This window comes from Nilaparvata lugens, unplaced genomic scaffold, assembly GCF_014356525.2.
Source record: "Nilaparvata lugens isolate BPH unplaced genomic scaffold, ASM1435652v1 scaffold5133, whole genome shotgun sequence".
NCBI lineage: Eukaryota > Metazoa > Arthropoda > Insecta > Hemiptera > Delphacidae > Nilaparvata > Nilaparvata lugens.
Genome location: NW_024091040.1, coordinates 1 through 18,584, shown reverse-complemented (window position 1 = coordinate 18,584; position 18,584 = coordinate 1). Strand labels below are relative to the sequence as shown.

Here is an 18,584-nt window from a genome sequence, read left to right as displayed (position 1 = left end):
ATCAATATCTGTGAGATATATTTAGATTTTTTTTTAAATTGAATTGAATATATTTATCGTTCTAACGTGTAATTAAGTCAGTAATTTATAGCTTTGGATATGCTCTTTATTTATTTTAAAATGAGATTTATATTCCAACGTTGGAATTCAAAATGAACTAGATCTTTAACAATTACTGTATACAAATACTAAAGTTAATCTAATAATACAAATCTATTTTATAATATTAGGAAATTAATTGTTAATTGTTGTGTTGAACATCCAGATTTATTTATCCGGACCTAGTCGGTATGAGTAATGAGGTTCACGTCAGTATTTTTAATTAATATTGGTGTTGCTATCCTTGTCCATCATTCGACAGAGCAGATAGCGCTATCCTGTCTGCTTGAATAGCAGAATAACGTTTCATACGTTGCCATATCGTTTTTAACAATGTAGAAATATAATTAATTAAGAAAATATTAAATCTGAATTATTAGGAAATAATATTTCTGGTGAATAAAATAAATCATTACTTCAAAGAAGAATGATCATTAATATAACATCAGATACACCGCTATTAGCTTCCGCTATAGAAGGTAGTGGGAAGGCAGAGAATCGGCAACGCTGTTCTTCTATATTTCTCCACTGTCGTTATAACGTGGACCTCACTAAAGACCTAGATTACTGTATTCTAAATTTGAAATTTACGAGATCGTAAAGTGATATAACCGCTTGTTTTTAGCTTGAAGTAGTTTCAAATAACTCAACGTTAATAGAATACGTAGCCGTGTTTCATGTGTATTCGATTCTTTCAAAGCTATTTAGAAACTACTCAATGCTGGTCGAAATAAGTTTATTCAATTGTTAAAAAAATAGATACCATCATTTTTTTTTTTAAATTGCTCCTTGAATATGAAACATTGTCATTTTTCTGGGGGCGGATCATCGTGATAGATGCACAAACACCATTCCTGTATGACCCCACATACCTGTAAAGTTTAAAATAGTTACTCTTGCATATAGTTCTTAATGTTGGTTGATTTATTGTTTCAGGGTCTTCAAGGCCTGGTGAAATCCAGCAAAGATGTTTCCACGCGTCGCCGATGACGTTTGCCGCAGCCAGGTGGCCATGAGCAAATTCGACACAGCTCCCATGCCCTACGACAAATTGCAACAAAATTTGGCTGTTGTCAAGAAGAGGTACAGTGTTGCAAATTTGCATTCAATTGAGTAATATTTACTCACTTGATTCAAATATCCGTAGATATTCCTCATCCCATTATTTCCACGCTCAGTGGGTGTACACATCAAGCTAATTGACATCTTGACAACTGAATTAGTGGACAGATGAATGAGGCTATAATACCCCTTGTAGGCTAACTTTCAGTATCGTAAAAGATTACAATAGCCTCATTTTTTCTTTTTGATGATTGTATCACACATCTCCCATAGCCCGTGCAAACTTTAGTTTCCAGTACTGAGCTCTATAGCCAATGTTATTTCAATAGAACAATAGGAGCACACGTTTGCCGTTTTTTATGCTGATTCTACCTAAAAGGCCTAGGCTCTCTTTTTATTTTTGGTCTGGTTTATTGTGTGAGAGTGAATACCTACCGTACCCTTATTTCAGATTATCTTATTCAATTTAAATCGGGATAGAAATAGCTGAAGATTCACTTCTTGTTTCTCTTCCAATCATTTAAGAAAAAGTACTGTCAACCACTATCACGAACTCTAAATAATGCCATTTTGTACATAAGGAACATAAACGAATTTAGTCACAAGACATCCAAAATTTTACTTATTTTTTACTTCTATGTAACGAGTTTGTCACATGACATTTAGAAAGTTAATGGTTTTTACTTCTATGTTGCCTAAAGAACTTTTACAGTTTTGTAGTATTTCAACTGGTTTTCTTCCTCTAACGAATTCCTTTCTACAACGAAATCCTCAGTCAGGCTCCGGTTAAGGCTGTGCAAAGGCTTAAATTAAACTTTCTACTCGTGATATTTTTCCAAGTTTTTCAATTTGTATATCAAATGAAAAAGTTTTCTCAGGAAAACATTTTTTTTTCCGATCATTACTTTTTGAGATATGAGCGACTGAAATTTGAATTTTTGGGACATAACATTTCAAATTCGGTACGATATAAATCCATGAGATTCAGAGGATGGACTCTTCATTCATGATATTGTTGATCTAGTAAAACAAAAATTTTCGGAAAATATCAATTTTAGGAAAGTTACTTAATTTACCAAAAATACCTCAACTAAAAGTTATTTTTATTAAATGAATAACTATTTGAAAAATTGATATTTTCAGAACATTTTTGTTTTACCAGATCAACAATACCATGACAGAATCTATCCTCTAAATCTCATTTATTTATCTCTTACCGAATTTGAAATGTTCTGTCCCAAAAATTAAATTTAGGCGCTCATACCTCAAAAATTAATGATCCGAAAAAATGTTTTCCTGAAAAAAATTTTCATGTTGATAGCTTGATTATATACAAATCAAAAAACTTTGAAAAATATCACGAGTAAAAAGTAATTTTACCTATTGCACAGCCTTAATAATTTCGTTACTAAGGATTAACTGTATTTGTAATAAATTGCTCTTGTGATATTAATAAAAAATTAATATAACAACTTGGATCCACCTATCCCTTATATCCTTTGAGTGCCTTACTTCTTTTTTCTTCTTCTTCGACGATGGCGCTACAGCCCAAATCGAGCCCTGGCCTCCTCAATACTGCGCCTCCATCCATCACGATTTCTTGCATTCATTCCCATGTGAAGAAGTTCTGCTGCATCCTTTGAGATGCCATCCACCCATATCAGTGGCTTTCCCACCGGTCTTTTGCCTCCTGGTTGTCCCAATGAGTGCCTTACTATCCATCCCTCACAAAATAAATATATGGTCGCATTTATTAGAATGTGTTTTAATGAGTTAGCTGATGGTTTAAACTAGAATTTTGATTCAACCTTTTTTGGAGAAAGTTACCCTGAATGTACTTGATATTTAATATATCCCTAAAAAATTATTGGAGTAGAAGCAATCACACAATAGTTTTAGTCTTGACTCTCAGCAAAATTGGGTTGATAGCAATGGGCAACGAACATGTATTTTATCTTTATTTGAGTTTACTTCAGAATTCAGAATTAATTAGTCAATTGAATACAGAATAATTCATTAATATCAAAATTAATTAATGATTTATATTTGATGCCAATAGTCTTCATATTGATTATTTAGTCTTGATAAATTATTGTTTTTTCTTTATTTTAACTTGATTCTTATTTAACAATGTTTCTTTGTCTAAGGTTGGAGGAGAAAAGGATTTGCAAACTGCCAAGAGCACAAACAAAGAGGTCTACGAGTTTCTGCAATCAGCTGGTGCTAAGTACGGCGTTGGATTTGCATCCTGGATCTGGTATCATCCATCAGGTTTGTTCATTCATTCATCATTCATCCATCCATCCATTCATATATTTATAAGTTAATTCATCCTGTTTCATAATTGGCCTTCCATTTCTATTGGATCAAATTTATTCATACATCTGATTTAAAACATTTGGCTAAGAAGAACCCCATAATAATATTTACTCATAATATGAAAAACTAGGCTGAGCCTGTACCATTTCTCTCGAAAATTTTGATAAAACGTTGATGTTGTCCAAATTATTATTAGGTTATGAAATTACACATCACTGCTATGCCACTCAATTTTCGGTCCAGGAATAGTTTTTTTTTGAAAATTTTGAAAGTTGACGTAAGGAAAAGAATAAATGAATGTAACAAAGAGAACAATAACGGAAATTTAAAACTTGAGAAATATTGCACTTATTTGAAAAATTTTAAGATAAAATCACAAACTTATTCACTATGAGTACAGCTGTAATTATTGTACACTTGAAAATTAATATTGATTGATCACGAAATTACTTGACTTAGTAATAGATTGGTTAAACCTAAGTTTTAGTAAGTGATTTTAATTATTGTGTGACAGATCATCCTGGAGAACTACGCGTTCCCAGGTCTGCTGATGATCGGCACTGACCGCACACACCGAACGGCGGCGGTCTGGGCGGTCTGTGCATCGGAGTGGGCGGTGCAGATGCGGTCGATGTGATGGCCGACATCCCTGGGAGCTCAAGTGCCCCAAGGTCATCGGCGTGCACCTCAAGGGCAAGATGACCGGCTGGACCTCGCCCAAGGACGTCATTCTCAAGGTCGCCGACATACTCACCGTCAAGGGTGGTACCGGCGCCATTATCGAGTATCACGGACCGGGAGTCGACAATATTTCGTGTACAGGTGGGTCAGAGTAACATAGTTTTTACTCCTCTGTTGTCATCAATTCTGTCAATTGTCATACAGTTTCAAATAATCTTCAACAGAAAGATCTTCCAACAGGAGATAACTTGAAGCCTTGGGCACACCACTTTGATCAGTTATGTGGAACACTTGACTTTCATTACTATATCTATTACTATAAATCGTATTCTTGGAAAATTAGTTGATATCTGCAGTTCACGTTGGATTCGAAAATTGAATACTTATGCAACGAAATGGAACAGAATACAAAAATAGGAATTGAATAAAAACCTTACTCAAAAATACATTTAAAATAATAAAATAATTCGGAATCCAAATAATTTGTACAACAAGAAGAAAAATCCGTATACCTCACTAAATTCATAGAATGAAATCAAGTTAATTCTATAAGAAATGAAGTTCTTACTAAGTAACTTAGAATTGGGAGAAATTGCAAAAATGGAAGTTATGTGGCTGGCCCAGAATATAGATTTGTGCACATCATTGCGATTTGTATAAAGGTGATGGATGCGAGAAAATTTTCAACCCGTAGATAAATGGTCGAAAAAGAATTTTATGCAGTCTTCATAGACTTCCAAAAAGCATATGATAGCATTAAAAGAGATAAACTGTGGATACAACTGGAGAAATTTGGTATCCCAAAGAAATTAATTAATTTGTCAAAAATGAGTGTGACAGGATCAAGATGCTCTGTTAAAATAGATGACAACTAAGTGACAACAACAATAGTGAACCGTTCTTGGTTAATTCACGAGTCAAACAGGGTGATGGGTTCTCTCCAATTCTATTCAAGTTGGCCACAGAAGAAGCGCTTCAAAAAGTAGCACAGCAAGATGTCTGTGTGAGGTTGGATCGAAGATTAATGTGTTGGCTTTTGCAGATGATGTGGCAATTATTTCAGAAAATATAGAGGACACGAAAACTCTCACCAAATTGTTAATAGAAGAAGCCGAGAAAATGGGCCTAATAATAAATTACTCCAAAACTAAATTTATACATTTTACAAGAAACCAGGGAGAAAGGATATGGGCAGCCAGAAAATAGATGAACATGAATTCAAACAAGTGCAGGAATCCAAATATCTCGGAGTAACAATCTCAAGTAAAAATTTGGATAGTGTAGAGATACAAAATAGGGTAAACTCAGCAAACAGGTGTATGTATGCCTGCAAAAAACTACTTTCTTCAAAGTCCATATCTCACAGAACAAAGCTCAGACTATACAAGACAATTATAAGTCCAGTGTTACTCCATGGGTCTGAAACTTGGAAAATGACCAAGAAAGAAGAACAAAAGCTTATAGTGTTTGAAAATAAAGTGGTGCGAAATATATATGGGCCCACGTACGAGCAAGGAGAATGGATGAGGAAACATTGTAAGGAAATCAGAGACCTCTACAATAAACCAGACATTGTAAGTGAAATAAAAATTAGGAGATTACAATGGGCTGGACACATACTCAGAAGAGAGAATCCAAGCTGAAAAAGTTTCAACACCCAACCCTCTAGGAAAAAGACCCCGTGGGAGACCCAGACAGAGATGGTGGCAACAGGTTAAGACTGACATGGAGAGACTTGGAGCGACAGAAAGAGATGCTGAAGAGCGAACTATGTGGAGACAGTTTGTTGGTGCGGCCAAATATCAACTTAGATATAGATGGCCCTGGGAGTAAGTAAGCAGATAAATGGTTTAAATCGTTGCCGTCGCCGTCATGCTAATAGTAGTGATGTGCACAAGCATGGGAAGCTACATAATTTTGCACAGGATTTTCCTTGCAGGTTTCTTATATTTTTTGTTTTGAAGAAGAAGAAGAAGAACATAACTCCAAATATTGTATTCTCTCCCATTTCGTATCATAACTTATTCAATTTTGAATTCAATTGTGAACTGCAGTTATCATCTCACTTTTCAAGATTTAGATTTATGGAGACTAAATGATGGTCCACATCACTGATCTGGTTCGAGCAATCCAAATCAATAGTGCTAGTCCTGCTAGTTAGCTTAATTTTTATTGGAATTGAATGTTTTACATTGAAAATCGCCATTTAAAGCTATACAAACCCACTTTTCAGCAACCGTTTTTAATCAGGTATCTACCGGGTTATCGGATGGGCACGTTGAACTATCGGTTCCAGCTGAAATAATCTATGGCAGTCGTAAAGGGGCATTTACATTAGTCAAGATTACTTGAATTCAAGTTTTGTGTGAGATAAATGTATTTTGCAAACTTGAAGTTAAGATTACAAGAACAGAAACTTGAATCTACCAGCGTATACCAATATAGAACCTTCTTCATGTTTTGTTGACTGAATTAGGCGTTGAACATAGTAGATCTTTGAATTCAACGTGAATCTTAAATAGTACAATACAACACAAAAATTGAAAAATTAAATAAAAACAGTTGCCAATCAATGTAGAATGTATAAAAACAACCATATAGAAAAGCATGATGCAAGAAAAGTGAGAAGAAAACTTTGAGATCAATTGCTAGATTTCTTAATTCATAATTTTAGTCTATACTTTTGAGATTATGAAAACTTGAATTTAAGTGAAATGTAAACGCAGCCTAAGTCCCATTGACTCCTTAAATTATACACCCAGGCTAGGTGGGACCGTCCCGGAGGGTCTCCAACTTACTTTAGTGCTACCATCTATTCATTCAACATTTTACTTTTGTTTCATTACAATATTTGAGATTTGATGTTGTTTTTGGATGTTAGGTATGGGCACGATCTGCAACATGGGTGCGGAGATTGGTGCGACGACATCGGTGTTTCCTTTCAACAAGCGCATGTACGACTACCTGAAGGCGACCGGGCGCACTGACATTGGTGCCGCCGCTGAGCAGAACAAGAACCTACTCACCCCAGACGATGGCGCTCCTACGACGAGGTAGCACACCTACTATAATACTAATTGCTATTTCCGTTACAGTTTACTTCCATTTTCATTTTTGTTCTATTAGAAGAATACTTTTGGCCTCTGCTCCTCCCTAAATGATGTGATCACTGTAAGCCTCATTGCTATTTCCATTAGAGGCGTCAATAACAGTTGTGGCCTTCCCATACATACGATGATTGATCACTGAAACATCTGAGGTGATGGTAAGAAACTTGGTAGTCTATTTCTCGTTCTAAGACGGATTTTTCTATTCTTTTCGAACATTGTGCATGCCGAGAGAAGGAATATACGAGTGGATAATAATATACGAGTGGGAAAGTTAGTCCCATTTCTACGTGCAAACTTCCAGCATTTCAGGAGCCAGGGACCAATTTCGCGGCTTCTGGACAATTTTACCTTCAAAATTTATTGAATTTTTTTGCGGTCAGATTGAGTGAGCTGCAATGGGCATTTGTCGAAAATACGGCGGAACTAGGAGCTTGAATTATTTCTGGGTTAGAGTTTGTTGTTAAATAAAGCTGTAAGAATTGGTTAATTGACGGACATTAATCACTTGGTTCATTTTAAAACCTCTATTATATATTATATAGTAACGAGCAGCTCACTAATGAGCTTCTTCAGTCGTCTAGAGTACATTTGATTTTACTTAGCAGTAATTTTGAAAATTCTTCAAGTTTTGTAACAGATCCAATTTGAAATTTAAATTTGACGACAGCTATGAGTTTACATAACATTTTTCAAAGGTTGTAGAATGTTCTCACGGTTTATTGATTGTAAATGTTTTTAGACAGTTTGCTGCCTAGAAAACTAGGCACAGTTGTAATGCTGTATCACAGAATTATATTAATAAGTGAGTCTATATTAATAAAGTTTGAATTTGCAATAAAATTGAAAATTGAATAAATGAAATATTCCTGAATATATCAAAACAACTGTCATATTTGGATTCAGTAAGTGTGCTTGATTTTTCACCCACTTTGGAACTTTGTTCCATAAAAATTGTCATACAAATTCAGTCAGTTGAAATTCAATGAACAAACTACTCTCGATAGTCCATAGGATCGTCTTATTGAATGAATACATTTAAAGTAATTGAATGAAAAATATTTTCAGCTGATCGAAATCGACCTGTCGACATTGGAGCCTCACGTGAACGGCCCCTTCACCCCCGACTTGGCCCACCCCATCTCCAAGCTGGGTGCCAATGCCAAGAAAGCCGGCTGGCCTCTCGACATCAGAGTCAGTAAGTAGCACACATCACATTAGTATTAACTATATAACTTGAAATAAAGCAATATCATTCTTAAAATAGTTTTCAATACTCTTTTATTGCTAAAAGTAAGTGTAGTAAGTCTTTGCAGTAGGCAACTGGAATCAAATTGAAGTTATTACTCCAAAATAAATTTAGGTCTCAGAAGTACCAAGAAGGGTGTAGGAAGTACTAATGTTGTTTTTTTCGATTGGGCAGGATATATTTTACTCAACTTTAGTCCGTGCAAACCTTAGATTGCAGCACGGGACTTTATGGCCATTGCTGTTTCTTTTATTCAATCATTTAACATAACACAGCTTCCAGAAAAGTACCACAGGCTTGAGCCCAAAACAATTCCAATTCTAATTATACGACAGTCCAAATTTAGCTAAGTTGTGTCACTTTCATATTTTTTAATTACACACTTAAGTCTACAATCCAATAAATAAGTTACTTTAAAATGAATCAAATCAATTACAAACTATTAAAAAAGTCCAAAGTTTGAAGAAACTGTTTGGCCTTAAAGGCCAAAAATGAACAATTCTTAACGAGAATAGGAGCATTGTTGCTGTTTTCGTGCTGTTTTCGATTTATCTACCCAAAAATAAGCTGTTTTACGATGTGTTTTAGTACGTAAAGAATTGTTTTACGAGCAGTCGTAGTAAAAATATTGCTTATCGATTGTAGGCTTGATTGGAAGCTGCACTAACTCGAGTTACGAGGACATGGCTCGCGTGGCGAGCATTGCAAGGAGGCGATGAAGCATGGACTCAAGTCGAAGACCCCCTTCAATGTGACACCCGGCTCAGAACAGGTCCGCGCCACCATCGAACGAGACGGAATTGTAAGTACCGGTATTCAACATTCTTGTACCACTAAAAATTCTTATTCGTATGCTAATTTAACCAAACTATTAAATAAAAAAATATTACCTCAGTATTTTATCTACCAATGTTTTCACATCATTGTCGTTTGTTACATAAATAGAAATATAGGAGAATTTGATAGAAACAATAGATTACATAAAACAGGAGTTTTTGCAAACCTTATAAATCACCTTTCTCAAGGGGGGTCTGTAGAATTAATCGTGACTACTATTGGCTTAATAAGTGCCTAAACCCTAGACCTAGAGTCTTCTTATTCAGAGCCACGATCTTAGCTCAGAGCTTATTCTTTGGATTTTATTCTTCATTTTAGTGCTAAGCTCGATTATAATTATGTTTATGTTATATTATTGTGAAGTTCTATGAAGATGTTTTGTAGTTTTTCTTGATTATAAATACAATTTGTAGAATAGGTTACTTCCAACTGTTTGAATGGTCATCTTCAAAATTAAAATAATCAAAATTGATTTGAGTTGTCTGAATGATTATCTCTTCTAAACTGCTATGTCTATTTAGCATTCTATTAAATTTATCATTATTCTATGGATACGTATTGAAGCCATACTTTTAGTATCTCTATTCATTATAGATTTCAACAACCACAAAACACTATATTTCTACTACACAGAAAATCTATCATTATTCATTATTAGTCGTGGACTTCAAATTGATTCAAAGACAAAAACACAAAATAGGAACAAAGTACAAATAGCAAACACAAAACTAAGTAACAGGATACATGTCATGGTGGGATGCACTATAATAGAGGAGGATTGTTATGATTTCCATTTATAGTTACTCATCCTTGAGAAAGTATAAAATGAATTGGGAAACATGAAGGGAATGCAGGTATGATAGGATGGGATGAAGAAAGGTGTAGGTGTGATTGAATGAGAAAATCATAGAACCAAGTGATTTTTATTCAAAAATGTTATTATACATATAGTATTCACTTCAATAGATCCCTTTTTTATTGCAGATGGTGCACACAATCATAAGCTTATTCCTTGTGCTACAATAATTTATTATATGTTAATTCATAATTGGTTTGAAACGATCAAACATTCATGTCTACCGACTGGATTCGTGCAGTGCTAGCAGACTGAAGGGTGCAAATCATTAGTTGGCTCGATAAAATGCGGAAGAAATGAGAGTGTATGTTAGTTTTTATGTTGTGCAATAAATATTTTATTTATTTTGTAAAACCTGAGCAGACTCAGCTAGCAGACTGAAGGGTGCAACGCATTAGTTGACTCTGCGAATACAGAAGAAATGAGTGTATGCTAGTTTTCTATGTTGACTGACTAAAATTTGACTTTTTGTGGTTGTTTGTTAGGCGGAAACACTGAGACAGTTTGGTGGTACCGTGCTGCCAAAGCATGTGGACCGTGTATCGGACAGTGGGACCGCAAAGACGTGAAGAAGGGCGAGAAGAACACTATTGTGAACTCGTACAACCGCAACTTCACGGGTCGTAACGACGCCAACCCCGCCACGCACGCCTTTGTCACGTCGCCCGAAATGGTCACCGCACTCGCTATCAGTGGCACGCTCGACTTCAACCCGCTCACTGACACGCTCAAGGGACAGGATGGTTAGTAAATGATACAATTCAACAACTAAATGGTTAGTCAATAATGCAATCTTCGTAAGGAAGTACCGTAACTAAACTTGTTGCATAGATTTAATTTCCTGTAGTAAAAAAAACTCTTTGTATGGAAGGAACTAGAGGTTTCAGTATTGAGTGTGTGTTATATTTTCCCAGATATTTGTAATAGAATAGAATTTATTTCATCATACATCAAAGCATAGCTCAGTAGTATTTAACATGTCAGAACAAGTACGGTAACAACTTATATAAAGTCTGTATATAATATAACACAATATCAAATTCATCAACTCCACGCCGAATCATTCATTGAAACAACCAGAGTATATGAGCCGTTGAGAGGAAAAGTGGTGTAAGCCACTTTTCACAGTTTTTGAGAAATAAGAGGGTTTATTAGACTTAATATTGTAAATAGAATTCTCAAAATATAGCATTAAAAACATGTGTACATGTTTCCTAATAGCTCGATCTAAATCATAAGTTGTTAATTTACAAAATTTTCTTTATTAACTTTTCAAACAAGTTTTTTACTATGAAATAATGACTTACACCACTTTGCCATGAATCTTTTTGTTAGAAATAGGTCAATGGAACTCAATAATAATAGGCCAATGAGCGATATTACTGAAAATTATTAGACTTTATTAAAATAGTTGAAACACTGAAAAATAATAATAAAAAAGTAATAAACTGTCCTTGTATGCTCTTTAATGTTCGGATTCACTCTCACTACCTCTATCAATGATAGGTGCATCATCTACTTCAGGAATATCCTTCTTCTTCAAGTCGATGAGAGAATTGTGGTGAATTGGCGGTATGAAGGCAGGGAGGTCCATCATGTCTTTTTCTTGGCAGCTGAAACTGGTCGTGCAGACGTATACAACGGTTCCATTGGATGTTGGCAAGTGATAAGCACCGTTTACTCTCCTTGCTGCTGTGATATCCAACACTTCAAAAGGCATCTCATCATCAAGGTTTTTGTAAAAAATTTTGAATGGCTCATCCTTCTGATATCGAAGCCATTGAATCTTCAGCCATGATACTTTCTCCTTCAACATTGACCTTTCTTCGTGTTATGGCTGTTCCAGCTTTGAAGAAGATACAATTTCATTCTGTTCCAGCACTTTCAACATGAATGGTCTTTTTCGCTTGCTTTTTTCTATGGTATTGTACCAATCAGAAGGTTCATAGATACCCTTCCCTTTGCATATTTCTCTATGACACCAAAGTCAGCATCATTGGGTAAGAAGGAGTGGCCACTAACCATAAATTTATGATCCAGTGTCTGGATAGAGATGTGTCTGCTGAATAAAGTGCATAAGAGCAAGAGAGAACTTTAATATTTCTGTTTTGCCCCCCACAACTGTCACTGAAACATGATAACATGGTCTGTGTCTCTCGAAATGTGGTGGTGCAAGTGTTGAATCAGACATGACAGGTTGGGACCCTCTAGATCCTGTTACTTCTGACCAACTAGACATGTAAGCACAATCATCAGATAAGTCATGGCAACCGAGGTTGTACATACATGTTCCTTTATAGTATGCTAGTGAACAAGTCAACATTGGAAATTGCAATGCCTTCTGAGATCAAAAGGAAATGCATAAGTGTTGGATACTCTTTGACATTTCCCTGGCTCATTCAATTTCTGCCGACAAGTTAGTTACATAAATGAAAAAACCTTGCTACTTTCAAGATTCTTTTTCTCTTCTTCATCCTCACAAACATCAATTTTCATTTTGAATGTGTCACACTTGACCATGTATCCTTGTGAGGTTGATGGAAATGTAAATTAAATTCATAGTTGAAAAATCTTCGGTACAGGGATTCAGATAATGGTTCAGTTGTTCATAGAAGAACAATGCTCTTGTGTACAACAAGTACATTTTGTCTGATTTGAGTAACTCAGAGAGGTATTTCTTTGGATTGTGGAGTCCTAGTGTAGTGGATTGATATGCAGGGAAAGAAGCAATATGATCTCTTACAATCTTTAGACGAGCATCATCGGTCTTATTCACTGGAGCTTGCTTACCCTCAAGTCCCTGCCAGGCTCTTTGCCTTCTTGCACATTTTTTGTAGTTAGCTGAAGAAAATATTTATAGTTATACCTTTCCTACCTCTACTTCCATCTCGAATTCTATGGGCATTTGGGGTGAATTGCTGGCACAACCCACAAATATATGAATTTTGTGATTTGAAGCTACCCATTCCATAAAAGTTCTTGAAAACCCCTCCCTTCTTCTGCAGAGACATTTTCAATGCATTTAACCTGCAGCTGCATGGATCGTTGAAAATAATTTTTTACACACCTCTTTACCTTGGCAGTAATATAGCTCTCACCCAAAACTGCGTTTGATTTTCCTGTTTTCTTTCTTGTTACAGTTTTGGACGTTTTCGAGTTTTCTTTGTGCTGATTTCATTATCACTGTCACATTGATTGAAGCGTTGGGCTGGCAGGGTCTGAGTCTGAAACAATCACATGAAACAAGATTAAATAATTTTTTTGTTATTTGATGAAAGTTCCAATATTGAAAATAATAAAAATACTACTGACTAGGTCAAATAAATATTTAATAAGAATGGAATGTTTTTAGACCTGATAAACATGGTAAACTAGAGAGTAACAAAAAGTTGAGTTACAATCATGATTGAGCTAACCTATAAAATTGTTGCAGTTATTTGATGGCAGCTCATTAGAAACACTAATTTCATCAGAAACACAATTTTTGTAGTTTTTCAAGCTCTTTGATAACATGCATCATATTGAATGAGATTAAAATTAATTAGGCTCTTAAAACTTAAGATAACCTACAAGATTAGTTATTGGATAGTTGAGGTTTATATAAAATCAAAGGAAACAATAATAATAATAATTATACATTTACCTTCATCTCCACTTGAAGAAGAATATAATCTGAATCAGAATCTGTAGAATCGTTGATTGTTCTAAATCAGAAATATCCATGATGAAAAAGTTAGTCTCAAATTATAAAATCGCTTGTTATTACACCAATATTCAAAGCAGTTTTGTAAGCTGTATGATGTTACCAAGGAAAAGTGAAGTAAGTCAGACTTACACCACTTTGCCAACAAACCTATCAGCTGATATGTTACACAGATATTTTTCACTGCCACCTTGATACCATATATAAACGATTATGACTTACTTCACTTATCCATGTAACAGAATGACCCTTCAGCTTTGTATTGCACTAATAATCTCGAATTGACATTTTTTTGACTTACACCACTTTTCCTCTCACCGGCTCATATAACAACCAAACTTTTAACAGAGTGTGGGAATTGTCATGAAAAATAAGAAAATATATACCGTAACACTCAATAAAATCACACACGAAGGAACCCTCCCAACACATATACTCATGTGTAGCATAAAAGTCACCATCTTTTAGCAAATTCTTCAGCTTCTTCCCCAAAACTTTTAGATTCTCACAATTTTTCATGTAAATGAAAGCTTTTTAAAAATGTAAGTCCTATATACGCTAGTTTTCAAAAAAAACGTTCTATGTTGATGGGAAACATAGTCTCTCTATTCCTTGTTAGTATCGTTTTTCTTGTTAAAATTCTCTCTCATGCAAATCATTAATTTGACATGATCCAAAAATGTCATTATTCCTTTATTGTCCCAACAGTCCTGGGACGTTGATGAAAAAAAATTCTGAAGCTGAAAAGGTATATATACAAATATGATAATAATTAGGTATTATTGATATATAATTAATGGAAGCAGTCTGAAGGACATTGCTGATGATTCTTAGGTTGATAATTCTTGCAATAAGAACGAGATACAGTAGAGGTGTGTCCTTCTATAGGTATGTTTATGGAAGTTTAACAAACTCTTGTTCGGTGCATTCTATTATTTATTTATTCATTTACAATGGAGACAACGGGTTTCCCCAAACATGTCTCCTTTATAAGAAAATGCAAAATCTTAATTATAATATATAGAAATCTTATAAAAAATCATAAAAAGAAATAAGGTACAAATGGTAATATCTATCCTATTACATATGGTAATAAGGTACAAAATGATAATATGGAAAAATACAAAATTTAAAAAAAAAACAAATAATATGAAAAGATGAGATGAATACAAAGCATCGAATACTACTCATAAAAGGTCAAAAATGGAAAATATAAAATTCTAATAACACAAGTATTAAAAGAATGAAATAACCAAAAATATAACTTATCAATGAGTTCCAAGTCCCAAAACTATGCACATCCACACATACATGAAAAAATGATCGATGTAGACCAGATCACAATATCAATGCTAGACCAGACCATTGTATAGAGCTTTTCGGAATCTAGCGCGAGAGAACCAGAAGAGATCTAGGTGCCCTGACAAACTATTGTAGCTTCTCTGAATTCTGTTGAGAGGAGAATTGTAATTTTAAGTGTTCTGGAACGAGGAACCAGAGAAAGAAAATTCAGATCGACGAGCCACAGGTGAGATATAAATATTCATTTTAGATAGCAAGTATGATGAATCAATTTCATTATTAAGAGATCAAAAAGAAAAATAAGTGCTCTAACATCACGCCTAACTTTAATGATGAAATATGGAATAAAGTTCTCAGTGACTCTGTTGGGAAATCAAAAGGACAAAAACGATTAAATTTCTTATAGAACATGATTCTTAAAAACTTATTTTGAAGCCGTTCTAGAACATTTATCTATCCATATGATAGGATTCCATATCTCTGAGGCATATTCTAGTAAGCTTCTCACTAGTGACTTATAAATCAGAATCAAAGGCTCTACATCACTAAAGGGCGAACAGGTCCTCAGAATAAATCCCATTTGTGGTTGGCCCTAGCAGCTATGAATCAATGTGGGAATTGAAGGAAAAATCTGAAGAAAAATTCACTCCAAGATCTTTGAAATTCGTCACCTGTTCCAATGGCTGTTATTTACGTGGTAAATATTAATGTGCGGTCTCAATTGGCGATTGAAACTTAGGAACTTACATTTGGTAACATTTATCTTCAGACCATTAGTTTCACACCATTGGTAAAAATTGTTGATATCGCCCTGTAAAGCAAGCCCATCATTTACATTCTTGATCTCCCTGAACAATTTGATGTCATCTGCGTACATCAGGCAGGAAGAATTCTTATAATAGTAGGGACTCATTTAAACAAGAGGAAAAAAGTGGGCCAAGATTGGAACCTGAGGTACCCCAGATGCACATATGAATGATTTGGATTTGAAATTTTGAATTTTAACAAACTGCATTCTTGATTGCAGATAACTCTGCAGGAGGTTCACTAAATTATCACTAAAACCCATCCGCCTAAGCTTTTTCAACAGTAGTCCATGACTAATAGTATCAAAAGCCTGGATAAGTCCGTATAGATAACATCTACACGGCCTCCCCATCCAAAACTTGAGATATTATCACTAAAGGTCATTAGGTTAGTGACAGTTGAACGACCAGGTAAAAAACCATGCTGCTCATCCGCAATGATGCTCTTGACTGTTTAAAAATATTAGAATGTAAAACTTTTTTGTATATTTTTGAAAAACAATTTAAGATAGAAATTGGTCTGTAATTACTAATATCAGCTCTTTTACCAGACTTTAAAACAGGGGTAATTCTAGCAGTTTTCCACTTCAGAGGAAATTTGCCAGTTTTCACAGATAGATTAAAAATAAAGTGCAGGGGAGCTACTAGAACATCCGCACAGCCTTTAACAATAAATGTGGGTATTGCATCGGGGCCCTCAGAGCAGCCAGATCTTAAAGCACCTATAGCAGTAATAATCTCATTACCAGACACTGTACCTAAATCAACAATCAATCCAGACATCCCAGACACTGGCCCTCTCTCACGCCCTCCAGAGGTGATTGGAGCATCAGCCTCATATACAGATTGAAAATAAGTAGCAAATCCTCGGCAATGCTAGAACCAGTGAAGAACTCCCCATTTAGTGTCATGGATGACTCCACAAATGATGTCTTTCTTTGGTATTAATGTAATTCCAAAAATGTTTCACGTCACTTCTGATGCCAGCCTGAATACCCGCAATATAATTATCATATGCAAGGGAAATCCGAGCTTTGAGTGAAGCTCGCAACGTTCTGAAAAGATTATCATAGTAAGGAGAAGATCTTCTTTTCTGTGAATACCTATTTTTCGCTTTTAGATCACGAACAATATCAGGAGTAAACCATGGAGGATATTTACTGCTCTTTCTATTACTTATTATCTTAGGAATACATTCATCCATGCAATAATAGATTTCTTATATAGTTCATCCACAGCACTATCCACATCAGTGCAGTGAAATAGGGAGTCCCAGCAACTGTCTCTTAGGAGACAAATATACCTGAAAAAATCACCTCTAGCATAATTATAACGAGATTCTAGGGAATTATTTGGATTAACCCCGGAAGAAAATGCAATATACAAGGCATCAACACTCAATGCAGGATGATGGCCATCCTCAGGAAGGAGGGGATCATCATTCGTTTCAACGCTTACGGGGAAATTACTTAAAACAAGGTCTAGGGTCCTACCAAGTTCATTTACAACTGAGCTATAAGAGTTGAGGTCATAAAAAGACATCAAGTTATACAAAATTCTTGCTTTTACTGAGCCAATAGAAAAATCATAATCGGAGGAGGAAATTCTGGTATTACCAGAGTCTCCAATAGTCATAAAATTACCATTAAGTAGATACTAAGAGATCCCAGTATTCAGCGTACTTATTTTAACTTACGTATTTAACGTATTTAACCACGTATTTTAACTATGATTGATAAACATCTAGTTGAAGTAAACTGGATTTCGCTCAACTGACTTTCTAACTATAAAAGTGCAAAATGTCAACTTTTTTTGGCCGGGGGAGAATTATTGTCTTTTTCAAGGTTGTAAACCGAGAGTATCGATTGGAGTAATTCTCTATATAATTTATAATGATCATCATAATACACGTGTTGAATGGAAATGGATGTAAAATAATATGGAATAGAAAAATAATTGATACCGTGATAAGAGCAACGAAAAATGTAGTATTTTGGTATTTTATTTTGCGCCTCGTAATTATGTTTGTAAATTGTAAAATTTTCTCCTCAATTTTTTTCTTGACTTGTTTTTAGGTAGAGTTCAAGCTCATCGACCCATTTATAAAGTTTTTTCTAACTTGTTTTAGGCAAAGATTTCAAGCTGAGCGACCCATTCGGACCCGAACTGCCCGTCAAGGGCTTCGACCCGGGCGTAGACACGTACCAGGCCCCGCCCAGGAGGGCCAAGCTCTCAAGGTCAACGTTGACCCAAGTCACAGCGGCTGCAGCTGCTGGAGCCATTCGACAAATGGGACGGAAACGACCTCGAAAACATGACCATCCTTATCAAGGTCAGTGTTCAAGCTTGATTATCTAATAAAGCATATTTTTAACCCATTCAACTGCAAAGGTAGCAAGGTTTCTATTATAATAAATAAAATTCAATCTATTTATTTCCACATTAAAATTACAAGTTTGTACAGAATACTTCAGTACATATATAAATTTTTATTTGTTCAGAGCTTTACTCATACAAATGGTTGTACTTTACATATATATTAAGGTCAATATAGAAGTAAAAA

General features: G+C 35.0%; 1 protein-coding gene across 1 annotated transcript; it reads left to right on the top strand.

Moving 5' to 3' along the window:
- Positions 1–1,066: 1,066 nt before the first annotated feature.
- Positions 1,067–18,353, top strand: LOC120355889 (aconitate hydratase, mitochondrial-like; the record flags this gene model as incomplete). Its single annotated transcript, XM_039444635.1, is given in 14 exon segments — positions 1,067–1,182; positions 3,299–3,403; positions 3,405–3,432; positions 3,995–4,043; positions 4,046–4,123; positions 4,126–4,302; positions 7,043–7,202; positions 8,324–8,466; positions 9,163–9,219; positions 9,222–9,319; positions 10,696–10,726; positions 10,729–10,953; positions 18,150–18,268; positions 18,270–18,353. Coding segments are annotated over 14 exon segments (1,470 nt in total), but the record flags the coding sequence as incomplete, so codon positions are not given.
- Positions 18,354–18,584: the final 231 nt, after the last annotated feature.